Source organism: Lineus longissimus, chromosome 6 (genome assembly GCF_910592395.1).
Source record: "Lineus longissimus chromosome 6, tnLinLong1.2, whole genome shotgun sequence".
NCBI lineage: Eukaryota > Metazoa > Nemertea > Pilidiophora > Heteronemertea > Lineidae > Lineus > Lineus longissimus.
The window spans coordinates 11,906,273-11,921,015 of record NC_088313.1 but is presented as its reverse complement, the minus strand read 5'-3'; the positions used below and the strand labels follow the sequence as shown (position 1 = coordinate 11,921,015).

At 41.6% G+C, this 14,743-nt stretch overlaps 2 protein-coding genes across 9 annotated transcripts; one reads left to right on the top strand and one right to left on the bottom strand.

The window, feature by feature from the left end:
• Positions 1-484: 484 nt before the first annotated feature.
• Positions 485-6,598, top strand: LOC135489364 (uncharacterized). The gene is made up of 7 exons (XM_064774702.1): positions 485-611; positions 1,877-2,098; positions 3,533-3,622; positions 3,970-4,209; positions 4,647-4,805; positions 5,230-5,418; positions 5,733-6,598. Exons 1-4 carry the CDS (start codon positions 599-601, stop codon positions 4,128-4,130), a joined length of 486 nt encoding a protein of 161 aa, XP_064630772.1. The 5' UTR covers positions 485-598; the 3' UTR covers positions 4,131-4,209; positions 4,647-4,805; positions 5,230-5,418; positions 5,733-6,598.
• Positions 6,599-8,360: 1,762 nt separating this feature from the next.
• Positions 8,361-14,055, bottom strand: LOC135489636 (uncharacterized). 8 transcript variants are annotated; one of them, XR_010447189.1, is made up of 6 exons: positions 13,623-13,961; positions 11,532-11,600; positions 10,639-10,743; positions 9,819-9,858; positions 9,256-9,408; positions 8,365-8,735 (listed from the first exon to the last, which is right to left on the bottom strand). XR_010447189.1 is itself a non-coding variant. In XM_064775071.1 (5 exons), the coding sequence occupies exons 1-5, from the start codon at positions 13,698-13,700 to the stop codon at positions 8,713-8,715; spliced, it is 363 nt and encodes a 120-aa protein (XP_064631141.1). In that variant the 5' UTR covers positions 13,701-13,946; the 3' UTR covers positions 8,366-8,712. The 8 variants fall into 8 exon arrangements, 1 of the variants encoding a protein (XP_064631141.1); XR_010447186.1 differs by lacking the exon at positions 13,623-13,961 and having other exon boundaries at positions 8,361-8,735; positions 10,639-11,146; positions 11,532-13,182; XR_010447187.1 differs by lacking the exon at positions 13,623-13,961 and having other exon boundaries at positions 8,361-8,735; positions 11,532-13,182.
• Positions 14,056-14,743: the final 688 nt, after the last annotated feature.

Genomic DNA, 14,743 nt, shown 5'->3' with positions numbered 1-14,743 from the left:
GCCCGTATGAATGTTTTAGATTTGCATTAGGTTTGTAGTAATCATATAGTTTCATGACTCTTCAATTATTCTGATAAATCTTCACGCAAGTTTTCGACAGTTTTAAAGTTGTCAATATTTGCGGCAACCCATTTTACTGGAGAACTATATCAGCTCATCCTCGTTTCTCGTGCTACTTTTTTAGCCACTGCCTCTGCCGCTACTAAAACAGCAGCACAGGCACGTGAAACTCCCCCCCCCCCCCCCCGTTCGGTTGCCCCCTTGACTGACAAACAAACCCCGACTACACCGACAGCAAATCTAAAAACGATATCATTTTACATTTGGGGGGGGGGTGGAGGTAGTTAGTCGAGGGGGCCTGAGCTGAATTGAAGGGGTAGGGGGCAATTGAGCTATTATATAATTTCTCGCGCCTGTGCGCAGTAGTTTCGAGATCTCGCGGGATACAGAACGTGCGACATTCGATTTATCGGATGGTGTTCATGGTGTTGTAGTGTTTCAGTTTTGCTCAATTCCATTGCTATTTACGGTTTGAAGTACCGGTAGGCTATGAAACGTAGACCATGTCATAGTTAGGACCGCATCAAATATCCTGACCATGGAATTTGGTGGTAAGTATAGCCAGATGGTCGCCAAGGTGTTGTTTTTTTGTCACCTAGGCTAATTGTCCTAAATCGATCTGAGAAAAAAGCATGGCCGTCGCCCAGCCCCGGCCCAGGCCCAGCAGGGCACGTGCTTAGCTAGGCCTACCACCTGATAAATGAGATGCATCCCCATGCTGCTGCCGTAAATGTATGTAAATGCTCGATGCGTGGACATCTTCATCATTATTTGTCATCATTGACATACACATTGATGATGATTCATGATTGATGTAATGGTAGGGATAGTCCCCCCCCCCCACCATGCCCACCCCCTAGGCCTAGCCTACCCTGTGTGGCCACGCTTGCCGGGCGGGCAGGCCGCCCCCCTGGCCCTAACCATAAATTCAAAATTTCACATTCATTGACTTAGACCGGCGTGCCTGCCATTCTGCCAAAAGAGGTAATTCATGAATTGTGGCCTCAAATATTGTGGCGTTTCAATATTTCCCAGGCCGATTACCCTGTCATCGCATTAATTATTTCCATGTGATGTCTTGTCACAAGTCACCTCATGCACAGTGATTGACCAATTCGAAAATAACATAGAACATGTATCACATGAACGTTCAGGGGCGTAGCCTGATATCGCAGGGGGGGGGGGGGGGGTTCTTTGCCTATTTCTTGAGCAACGAAGGCGCTAAGCCCGTGAACATGAGACCGAAATCTGGCAGGTCAGCACTCCCAGTTACGAAGGACTGTATAAGGTCACTCAGGCCTCTCAATTACATGATTCCTACACCGTACAGGATGTCCCCAAATTAGGTCTTTTTTTTTCTTTTTTTTTTAAATATGACCCCCTGAAGCGTTTTTTGACCCCTAACATAACCAAATCTCATCCAAATGGCCTCATTTTAAAGTTTTCCCCTAAAATTATGATTTTTCAGGTGTATGTGGTGATATCAGTCACTAACTTTGATTTATGACATCGCTGTTCAGGCAAATTGGCGTGATGAAATGTCCCCAAATTAAGCCAAAAAGCAAAAAAACATGTCCCCCAAAATAGGCTAAAAAAATACAGGGTGTAGAGGTCTCCACGTAATTAAAAGGCCTGTCACTCTAGCGCACAATGGCCCATTTGGATAGAATCATGGTGTTACAAAACTCAGTAGAAAAGTATTTCGTGTTTGTTAAAATCATAAATCGAGTGTTGCCTGCATGGAGGCTGTATTTTGTCTAGGCTAAGTCATAGTTTTGACTATTAGTATTTGTCACTTTATGTGTTTGTTTTTCAGCATCATCCAATGGTAATGGTGATAATCCTTCTTGCGAGAATGCAGGGCATTATGCACGAATCAAAGAGTTGGCTGCCTCCTATCGCAGGGAAAAGAGGAAAACCTATCCTAAAAAGAACTTAAAGCCATATGTGAAGGCTCCATCCAGGGACATCAATGGTGCTATAGATGGTCCATCAGTTCCCAGAAGAGAAAGAAAAGGGAAGAAAACCTCAACGACAGGTAGATTGTTTTTGGTTGACAAATGCCTTCACCTCGTCTGAGCCATCAATATTCAATTAGGCTTTATACATGGAAAAATATTGCTGCTAGACTAGTCTTACATTTGTGCAATTAACTGATAATTATATGTTCTGGACAAATGATTTATGCCTACAAATCCAACCCTATCACTGCTATACCTCGTTAAAATTTCTCACCAATCTTTAAAATAAAACCAGAAAAATTAGTCTTTTCCACCCTTTTTAGCTCACCTCTTAGCAGAGGTGAGCTTATCCCATACCGTGGCGTCCGTCGTCCGTCGTCGTCGTCCGTCGTCCGTTAGCAGGGCACGTTTCGTAACTGTTAGAGCTATTGAGTTGAAACTTGGTACACATGTACCCTTATGTAATGACACCTTGGAGACCAAGTTTCGGTCCGATTCGTTTCATGGTTTGGCCACCAGGGGGCCAAACGTTAAAAGTGAAAATATGCAATATCTCCCTTAATAGTAGTCGGGAAATTTTGAAAAAAATATGGTAGGTACTTCTAGCAAAGGTGCATCATATATCCTCCGGGTTTTTGATTTGACCTCCTTTTCAAGGTCACAGAGGTCAAATGGTGTAAATTGGCCATTAGGATGTAACGATGGCACGTTTCTAAACTGCAATGACTATTGATACCAAATTTGGTACACATTTACCCCTTTGTCAGGTGATCTCAGGGACCGAAGTTTGGTCCAATATGATTCACCACTTGACCACCAGGTGGCAAAATCCAAAAACCTTAAAAATGTGATTATTCCTTAACTTCTTGCCCGATTGCCACCAATTTGATATCATGGGTACATCTAACCACCATACAGTATATGTCACACAGGTTTTTAATTTGACCTTCTTGTCAAGGTCACAGAGGTCAAATGGCGTAAATTCGCCGTCAGGCCGTAACTATGGCACGTTTCTTAACTGCAATGACTATTGATCACAAATTAAGTACACATGTACCCCTTGGCCAGGTGATCGCAGGTACTGAAGTTTGGTGCGATCTGATTTGCCGTTTGGCCTCCAGGGAGGAGGCCAAATCCTAAATTCTTCAAAATGCCATTATTTCTAGTAATGACTTGCCCGATTGGCACCAATTTTATATCATAGGTACATCTAATTCTAACAACCATTCAATGTGTCACCCGGGTCTTCTTTGATTTGACCTACTTTTCAAGGTCACATAGGTCGAATGTACTGTAAATTGGCCATTTTGGGGAAATTGTAATTGCTTGGACCTACATCAAACCTAACACTACATGACACAATACCATGCTCTTTATCCATCTTTCCTCCACATGAGGTGAGCACAATGGCCCTGGCCATTTCATTATGTAAGAAATTCCATGGAAGAAATTGCATCTTTTCTGGTGTAATCTGCATTTGGCCTTAATTTCAAAATTGCTTGTTTTTCCAGAGAAACTAAAGGACTTTCCTGAGGAATTGCTACCAAGTAATCATGAAGTAGAAATCGATGCACCTTTCGATTTTCAAGTGTTCCAGCAAGGTTTGTGATTTGTCTTTTAACTTTAAGGTCTTTTTATTCATCAGCTAGTTGGCTCTATTCCAAGACACAAATCAAGTTGTGTATTTTATAAGGAGTAAGTTTCCGATTTGACCTACCATACTTTTTACGGCTGCAGAGGTCAAACGACGTTAACTGATTCATCTAAATTTTGAATTTTGTGTTGATCACAAGTCAGGTTATAGTTTGCAAATGATTTATTCTTTTTTAAAGGTTAATTGGGCAACACTGGCTGCTGATTAAGGCAAATAATGGTATTTTCGAATCAACACTTAAGAACTTTTTTTTTCTTTCTCGGTAGTATTTATCAATGCACTTTTAATTTACAGTGAGAGCTGAACTTATGGAGCTTCTGAATGGGATTCGGGCTTCCAATAGTACTGAAGTGCCAGGCACTGAATCTGAATGGAAGAAAGGCATTTTGTTGCGCATGCTGACCGGAAGCAAAGACAAGAGGAGAGTTGGGAGGAGGTGCGGGAGCCAGTATTGAGGTCAATACTTAGGAAAATGGGAAAACATAGTTCATCATGTGCAATTTGTGTCTCATGTGCGTCGTCAGCTGTTATCAGGTATGATATATTTATAGGAGATAAATTTGTTTTCAAAGTGTACATGTAACAGGCACTAAAAATAACTGAAGGAACACAGCTCTTTAATCAAAACACAACTTGTTCTCTAGAATGTGATTCAGAGTCTGGAGCTGAAGATAGAAGCTGCAAGAACACCACGGTTTTCCTTGTGCCATGGTCAACCCAGTTTGTTGACCAGGTTTTCCAGCCTCTGCCCTATCTTCGGGAGTTTTTCAATTTGATTATATACACACTTTCATTCTTTTCAGATTCTTATAAAGTTCATTGGTTTAAATAACATGACATGATTTGAAAGATAGCAATTAACACGACAGTATTAAAGGGGCTTTCTTCATATTAGCAGTTTGTGCAGTTACGATGCATGTCGAGTTCACTGCTATATAGATCAGTTTAAAAGTTTATCATTTTCATTTCAGATGCTTCAAAGAGTTGGGCTTCTCTACGAAAGCGTCTTGAAAAGGAGAGAAAGCAACTTCAGCATTGTGTTACACTGTACAATTCAAAAGCAGACTGTCATGTTTCTGTGGACGAAGTCACGCAAGAGGACTATTTGTTGCCTTGGCATAATCCTGCAGGTTGGCATTCACTTCATATTCATTTACCCACAAACTTCACTTAGGACATGTAACACAAAGTCCAGGACACAAATAACTCCAAGTGGTAATGTCCTGCAGTCATTTTCGATTGTTCAGAGAAATTGATCCAGCTGTTGTTTATCAAGCAATTTGAGGTTTAAAGCCTGGGTCGGCATTTTGCTCTAGGCTTACTGGTACATTGGTCTTCAAGTGATGTAAAGTACATTCTACCTTGTACATTTAACACAGTTTGGTTGCAATGTAGCATTGGTTGCAAGTGAAATGTTAAGTTGCGCCTCAATCTTATAGTCACATTTCTGACATATCCAGCATGTATTTTTACCAGCGTTTCGTATGTACATGTAGGAGGGATGGAGCAAGAAACTTTTAGCCTGTAGTCCTAATATTTGTTTCTTCAATTCAGGGAACAAGGGAGAAACATTTGCTTTGAAGAAGAAAATAGTTGATATACATGAACACATGACCAGGTACATCGAGGAATTGCCTGTGCTCATTCAAGAGATGGTATCAACTGCTCTTTTCTTCAAGAAAAAAATCAACACCTTGGAAGACGGAATCAACACCGTGAACAATGAGGCCATCAAAAACCAAGGTAGTGGCCATGCAATTATTTTTACCCAACATTTGTGGAGGTTGATGCATACATGTACTTGTCTTGCTGTGGCACTACCTCTGAATTAATCTGGGCTGTGGATGCTGATCTGGATCTGATTGCAACTTCGTTCTTTCCCAGCTCAGGTTCAGTTTACTAATACAAATGTACTACGCCCTACTTTGAATTAATTCAAACTGAATGCCTTTCATTAATCTAACTGGACAGACATAAACTATTGGTTTGCAGATGTATGTGCATTGCCTTTGTTGATGACTTCAGAATTTTAATGTCCAGCTCTCCTTCTATTTAAGAAAACCATGGATTGGTGAAGTTGCTGCTGGAATCAAAGGAATTCTACACAGACCTTCTCCTAGAAGCAACAGATGTATTTGAATGTATAGACACTGACATAGAGATCGTGGTGGATTTTGAGGAAGGGGAGGTGCAACCTGGTGGTGAAGAATCAAATTCGGAGGAGGATGCGTCTAGCTCTGAGGAGGAGGATTGTGATGACATTGGCATTGAGTACGTGTAATTAACCCTTTGAAGCCGGATTTATTTCAGAAATCCCGATCTTTTTCGACTTGATTTGATCTAAGTTTGCCTAAAAGGGTATAGTGTCCCCAAATGTCACTCGAAGCTAACAAAGTATGCCACGAGATGCTAACGTTTTCGGAACTCTGTGGCATCTCTTAAGGCCCTTGCAGAGGTTCTCAAGAAGCATGTTTGTGAATAAGGTGACTTTTTGTAGTGAAAGTTCGAACTTCCAATGCAGTTTATTGGGAAACTACGCCACAAATCAGGTGTTGTGACGACCCTAAAATGACGTCGTATGGCAAAAAGTGTCAACTGAGGCAAAACTGTTCAGTGAGAGTTTTTTTGCTCGTCTGGCGCTCAGGAATCTGCCAACTGTTCGACGATACAGCGATGTTCCGGCCCTCGGGACGAACTTAATCATGAGGGGGGTACCTGCTGCTGGTTAATTTTTTTATCTGACCGCAGGGGGCTAGGCTGATGTCCTGCAACTCCCAAAACGACTTAGAATTATTGCCGGACCACTAGGGACCTTGGAAAATGCCTTTTGTGTAATCTGATATATTGTGAATCCACCAATTATGTATAAGCAGATTTGTATTACTGGCTGAATGTGAATTTCAGCAGCAATTAAATGATTCTTGCATCAAAATACATGCACTTGTTTTCATTGTTGCTCACCTTGGGTGAACACAGCTGATACTATCAGGCTGCCTACATGTATAAAGAACCATTAATTTTTGCCGGAAATGAGCAGACAGGTGTCAAAGATGTGTATGGTCAAGTAGCATCTGCCTCATCTTGACTGAGAAAGGTTGTGTATTCAAGTTGCCCTTGTCCTTGTGCCATCCCCTGAAGGCCACGCTTTGAAGTGACTGACCATTGTATTGTCCTGCATGTACACGTATACATGTAGCGGGCTGTTGGATTACTGAGAAAAATCAAACTACTCTGAATGACATCTTCAAAGACTGTGCTTCAGTATGCGGTAGGTGTATTCTGGTTGGATGTGACATTGTCTCAAGTAAGCCATCATTCTGAATTACATACCATATGCAGCTGCAGTATTTTGGTTGGAAGTGACATTATATCATACGTAGGTAAACCCAACTCTTCTGAATGACATTATCAGAGTCATTATTTCCATACGATCAGGCGTATTCAGGTTGGATGTGACATTGTGTCAAAAGTAATCCGACCATTCTGGATGACGTCTTCAGAGACCGTATTTCCATTCGATCAGGCGTATTCAGGTTGAATGTGACATTGTGTCGAAAGTAAACCGACCATTCTGGATGACGTCTTCAGAGACGGTATTTCCATACGATCAGGCGTATTCAGGTTGGATGTGACATTGTGTCGAAAGTAAACCGACCATGCCGGATAATGTCTTCAGAGACGGTATTTCCATACGATCAGGCGTATTCAGGTTGAATGTGATATTGTGTCGAAAGTAAACCGACCATGCTGGATAATGTCTTCAGACGGTATTTCCATATGATCAGGCATATTCAGGTTGGATGTGACATTGTGTCGAAAGTAAACCGACCATGCCGGATAATGTCTTCAGAGACGGTATTTCCATACGATCAGGCGTATTCAGGTTGAATGTGATATTGTGTCGAAAGTAAACCGACCATGCTGGATAATGTCTTCAGACGGTATTTCCATATGATCAGGCATATTCAGGTTGGATGTGACATTGTGTCGAAAGTAAACCGACCATGCTGGATAATGTCTTCAGAGACGGTATTTCCATACGTTCGGCGTATTCAGGTTGGATGTGACATTTTTTTAAGCATTTTCAATGACATCTTGTGTATATTCTGGGTGGGTGTGACAAATCCTTAAGTAACCCAAACATTCTGAATGACGTCTTCAAAGGCAGTATTTCCGTATGTGGCAGGTGTATTCTTGTTGGACGTGACGTTGTCTAAGTAAAGTGTTACCTTGCTGTTAGGACACTCCAATATCGTCTGCAATTGAAAGGCGTCCTGGTTGTGGAATTCCACCCAAACCAATTCAGCACCAGTGTCCTTATTAGAGAGGTATCCACCGAGGGAGGCTCCAAGTCCAATGTACATGTTAAGTACGCTGTAATTTGCAATCCTAGCACATGTAGCCAGACTTCTCTATGGATGCCAATTCAAGAGAAACTCAGTATTAAGTGCCGGTCTGGATATTGTCTCAAGGTATGAATTCAGGGACCATCTCACAGGTACATGTTTTTTGAAGCAAAAATGACTCAAGTCACTTAGTCTTGGGTGTGACCACACTCAAAAAGACTAAATGACTTACCCGTAGTCTTTTAGGCTTCAAAATACTTTTGAGATGGTCCCTTATAATACATGTAGTCAAGTCGCTGGGAGGTAGCAAAGATAAAGGCAAGACTATATATGTATCTAATAATATGAAAAATGCCACGTTTATTGAATGATACATGTATACAACAGCCACAGATTGTCTGAAAAAACAATAATTCCACAGTACATGTACATGTAACTTACATTTACTTTTAATGAGACCTTTGAAAGATATGATAAGTTTACATTGTACAATATTTGCACGAATTCAATATTATCCATTATGTAATCTTTCATCAAAAGTGATCATGTGAGTTTATGTCAGAATGAATAATGCGTGGAGGTGAAGAAGGAATACCGAAATACGTGAATTCCACTGAACAAAAAAACACAGGCAGGAGGATTTGCACAAATTCACATAAATTTGTTCAACAATCGAAAGACATGAGGTGCATCACTTCTTGTGCGTTCCGAAACCTAAAATAGAGGAAATTAAAAGAACCACTATTATGCAGATATTAGTATCACACGACATCATATCATTTTCTTCAAGGGTACACTACCAAAATATATGGAATTAAGGCGAAGAAAACAAGCAAATCTCAATTACACTGCATTCATGCTGCAACCTCATACTGGTTTGAGATGCCTTTGAACCAAAGACTTCCACTGCTTTGAAGTGTTCCCAACAATTTTCTCACCAGCGAAGTGTTTTTATTGAATAGAAACCGTTCTGTAATTGCAATACAAAAGCCTTTTGAATGGACAGGTGAGTTTTATGACATCTTTTAATGTATCATCTGAAGGAATTTCAATAAATTGATTGTCAATCCTTCCTTTTGACTCCACAATTCTGATAAACGATAATTATGTGATAAGCTACAGTTGTTTGAATTGGGCACTACCTCTAAGAAACTGCTGCATCAGCCTGACTCACAACCACTACAACATCAACTGCATAGAGCACACAGCCATAATCCTTTCAATCATGATTTACCTAATTTTTCTTTGTAAGAAGAGATGAGAGGAGAAGTTACGTCTTCCGCTTTTACCCATGAGTTGTGGGACGCATCATATCCTTGCCACTTTATGTAATACGTGTTGTTTTTGGGGTCGTAGTTGTCTATTCTCTCAGCTGCGCAATAGTCTCCTGCAAAATAAGTCAATTACATTTCATTCTGATGGCCATGCGACCAAATTGTCCCCCCCCCCGATTGGATATGAGGATACAGGGGTCAGTTCCTCATTAAACCTTTCAACAACTGAACATTTGGCTGAATGTTTCTTTGTAATCTCATTGCATCATGCACTCCGAGGAGTCCATTATTTCAATGGAAATATCACATAACTGTTTGTTTTTGCTCCGCAAATTAAATTTCTAAATCAGCTTATGGTTCCAAATTTCTAAATCAGCTTATGGTTGCAAATTTCTATCAAAAATCCTATCCTCCTGATGATGTGATGCAATGATGCCATGAAGACAAGTGCTACATTTTCTATATATCTTATGACCACTGTTATTTCCAACACGGCAACTTGAATCTAATAAAAATTTCTTACCCTTCGCCTTGCTTGCTTTTCCCTTGCTGGCTTTTCTTTTCTGAAAAAAGTGGTACGTGTTTCCATTGATAGTGCTTCTTACATTACATGTACAATAAGAAAACCGCACGAGTGTCTGATCCGAGTATCCAGATTGCACGAGATGATTTTCTACGGCTTGAAAAGCTCTCGACCTGCGTAGAAATTCATCGAGTGCAATCTGGATACTCGGATCAGACACTCGTGCAGTTTTCTATTTATCATATACGTCTGCCAGATCACTGCACTTAGGGTATATGATAAAATCGCTTAACGACAGACAAAGTCAAAGCCAACAATGCTGGACAAGATGAAATCGTAAGGATATAAGCTCACCCATGTGAGCCAAGAATAGAAAATGCCCACAACATTACCATGACAAAAAAGGGAACTATTGACTTTTACACTAGAATTAGAAATTACAATTAGAAAATTAGACAACCAAACCATTGGGTACATGCGTACTGGTTATCAAATTGGATATTGGTGGTGCAATAATAACACACACTCAGGTTTGGTAAGAAAGAATTTGAAAATACACTATTATTTCTGGAGGCCAAGGCAAAAATTAGAGAGTACAGTCGTGCTCGAAAGTTTACATACAATTCAAAGGATGATATAACCCTGTCTTTTTCTCTGCAACTACAGAACGCAGGAAGAGTATATAGTTTACAAGAAGTCTATCATCACATCTCGTCATCAACTAAAAAACATACTTCTGTTTCATTAATTTCATTGTTTTTATGAGCTCTATTTGAAAACAATGCATATTTCAGAGTGTCATAAGTTTACATACACCTACCTTATCTACTAGTTGTTTGGCCTTGAGGTGGGCAATGCAATGGCTTTTATCTTGTCTCCACTACCTGTTGACCATCATGATTATGTCATAGCTCAGGTGGCGCCACTGTAGCAGTATAAAATGGACTGGGTTTCTGCTCAGGTCATTTGCCAGCTTAGACTAGAGCCATCATGGGGTCAAAGGAGTACTCTCAAGATCTGATAGAGTCGCCTGTCCACTTGAACCAGTCTGGTACTTCACTAAGAGCCATTTTCAAGCAGCTTGATATGCCACGGGCGTCAGTTCAGACAATAAAGCGGAAGTACAGGGACCCAGGGACAACAGCAACCTTACCAAGGTCAGGAAGAAAGCGCAAGCTGACAGCCAAAGATGAGCCCACATTGGTTAGAAAGGTGCACATTAACCCCGAGACGACCAAGAAACACCTCTGCCAGGAATTAGAAGCTACAGAGACAAATGTGTCACTGTCCACTGTCCAGAAGGTCTTGCATCGTAGTGGACTACGAGGCTGCAGGGCAAGAAAGAAGCCTTTACTTCAAAAACGCTACCGGGAAGCAAGGCTGAACTTTGCGAGAGAACATGTGGGCAAATACAGAGCCTTCTGGAGGAGTGTTCTTTGGTCTGATGAGACTAAAAGCGAAGTCTTCGGCCACAACTACCAGCAGTACGTTGGCAAAATGGGGGGGGGGGGGTTATCCAAAGAACACCGTACCGACTGTGAAGCACGGAGGTGGCAGCATTATGCTATGGGGATGTTTTGCTGCGGAACCTTGACAAACATGCCACAGGTTTTCCCATAAAGTCATGATGACAGATTGGACATGACAAGTTAAGTCCGAACAATCTCAAGGTCTAAAAAGAATTCGGTGATGGAAACTTGGTCACACACATACCTTAGCTTTGACTGACTTCCTATTGTTCACAGGTTGAGAAGTTGCCTCAGGCCTACTTGCTGGTGCAGCCTGTAAAAGAGAAGGCAAACAAATCTGGGTCAGACGGTCTAGCAAAGAGGTCACATGCCACAATCTGAAGATTATTGTCAGTCACTTTTAGTGGCAGTGTATCTGCTCCTGAATCTTTTGGGTATTATTTGTACCTCTGCATACAACCATTGGCAATGAAATCAGAAAAAAGATTTAAAAGATGGCTGCTATGCAGCCCGAATTTTCGCAAAGATGAAGAAGTTAAAATTTAGAATGGCAATTCCCAATGATGCTAACATTGCACGATAATATATCGCCAGGTCTGCTTTGTATCCCCATTTTACTATTTCTGTCATGCAGACATGGCGCTAATTTAATTACCCTTTAAAAAGTGGCAGTACTGTACTGTCATCATAATCATTGTGGGTCCACTTTTAATAAGCATTCCTGGTCCTCAGTGGTTCAGTTACAATAACAGCGTGCGTGAGGAAGTCACTCATAATTCATTAACTAAATCAATGTACCGGTAGGCCTACATGAAGGCCGGGTGGGCTGCTAAGCTTCTGTAAATGCAGTGCTAGATACCATGGCTATCTACATTTGTACCATACCATCATCTTCTCACGATGTGGCAGTACAATAGACAGTTTCGAGAAAGACCCTGACCAAACTCCTCGCATGCGTGGAGAGTGTCCAGAACAATACGAGAAGGATTAAAACTTTATTCTCTCCATTGTTTGGTTGCAGAGAGAGGGAAACGGGAAAGAGTCACAGTTGCATCCTTTTTTTTCACAATCCAAATGCCAATTTTGTTTGAAAAGTTTGAAGGGAACCTTTTCAGAGTAAGCCTATGACTGTAATGTATTTGCAATGTAATGTAGTAAAAGTCCAGATTTCCAAGTTTACATAACAACTTGGCCGAGGATACGGGTACGGCAGCCGTATCTGAACATTTTTTGGCTATTCGTACGGCAGTGATCTGAGCATGCGCAAAAGCATTCACCTCCGGTTACGTCACTGCCACTGCCGTTTAGGTTTTTATAGTACGGCAGCCGTATCTGAACATTTTTTGGCTATTCGTACGGCAGGTCGCCAAACTGCAGTTGTGGATTAAAGTGCCGCTTCGGCGTCCGTTTCAGGCACTTCTCGATCGTTCGAGACCTCCGAGTATACATCTTGCAAAAGTTTACATCTTCATATATTCTTTTTGCCTTTTCAAGTTCAGTAAACGATGAAAATTCGGCATTTAATTCAATTTCATATTGGGGATACGGCTGCCGTACCCGTAGTCAGTTCGTAACAAACTTGGACAAAACTATAGCCTCGCTATACGATACTCGCATTTCATGATTTTGGCATCGACATTATTCAATTGTGATTGTCGTCACACTGTGGGCTTATAATATAAACCGTGAGATGCACTTAATGATTACCTACCCATATCACGATATCACAAGTTTGCATCTCACAGTTTATGTGATATATAATAGCCCACACTGTCACTGCGTCTGCATGGCCATGGCCATGATGGCCCGTGAGTGTGAGTGTCACTGTCAGTGAGTGTGCTCACCTAACATAACATTAACAATAATACCAATAATAGTAATAGGCCTACCCATCTCCTATAGGTGAAACAAGCAAACAAATCAAGATTCCGCTTATTATTAAATGTCAAGGGTCCATAAATAACTTTATACGGAACGAGTTTAGAATCCCCGATCACACCCCAAAAAAAGGTCATCGGTTGACCAACCAAGCACCACTGTTCAATGGATTTATAGTTGAATGCGATCAAACTACGTCATTTCCGATCGGGGATTCTAAAGTTTAGCCCTTTATACCTCTGTCAGTCTGCACAGCAGCTGCCCTGCTGTTCATGCATTTCATTTCAGTTACATTCGATGCATCATGTGCATAGGCCTATGTTATTGACATTGTATGCAGGCTGTACCGAAAGGGGCTGGCTGGTTTGGTTGGCCAAACGCCGCCAATGTCGATTATGTAAAGAAAACTTCACAATAATATTGATACCTGCTAAATCTTCATTAACCATGCTATTACCTGTATCATTATTGTTACTGGTAGAATCCATTTCGTCCCGATGGTAAGCGATATATTACGACAAATGAATTGGAGCATTTCGCAATCTTGAGACTAGAGGCGCTGATTTCGTCACTTTCGCAATGCATTCGAAGAACCTCCGTTGGCGTCGTGATTACGTTCGGTTGACTCATCACCCAGCGGAATAGGAAAAAGTAGGCCTATCATCCTGAGCTTGGGGGCATTTCCAATCAAACGTGAGGCGGAGAGAGTAAAAAAATCAATGTGCAGCCAAAGGCGTGGTGGTGGTTGGGGTCCGTGGGCGGGCACGTTTATGGGTGGGGATCAGGGGAGGGTACTCTTCCACTATTTTCCTTGTGCTGGCAAGCTGACTCGGGCTGATATCTTCAGAGGACTACAATAACGATCACACTGGACCGGTGTAGAAGTTTAAAATGTCCTAGGATAGAATGTCCGGGAAACAAAGGATTCTATTATGCGCTTCAATCTCTGAGCTATTGCATTGTCAGTCATGGTCTCGATAGACCCGATAATAGGACCATAAAAATATTATTATTATAGCAGAATACAATAGGGCCGGACACTTTTTCCAGGGGACATTTTCTACTTTTACACCGGCGGTTCGTACTGGTCGGGGCGCACGGTCGGAGCGCATAACGGGGACGTCAAAGGCAGATGTTCGGTAATTCAAAGCATTGCCTGCACTAAAAAGGGTAGGGCCTAAATGCAGGGTCTATATGGTAGGGTGGAATCGGAGGGGGGGGGGCGGGCGGGCGGGCGCCCGGGGAGCGGGGACAAGCGGGCAGTGACCATATATTAAAACAAAAGATCAACAACCTAACCTCCTTCACTATAACGGACTCCTGATTGGCTGTTCATTAATCGTAGAATGCCCACGATATAAAGGCCAGATGTCAATCGTACATATGCCACGTTTGTTTGGAGGAGACTACGTTGCCCTTGTAGAATACATCTGACCAAGTTTCAACGTCGTCTAGACATACACAGTCATGCATAGACTGATGTAGCACAATGCATGAGACACCCAAACTATTCAGGACAGGGGGTCGGCTAAAAATGCTTATCTCCGGGCAAAAATACCTATCCTTCTCCTGTTGTGT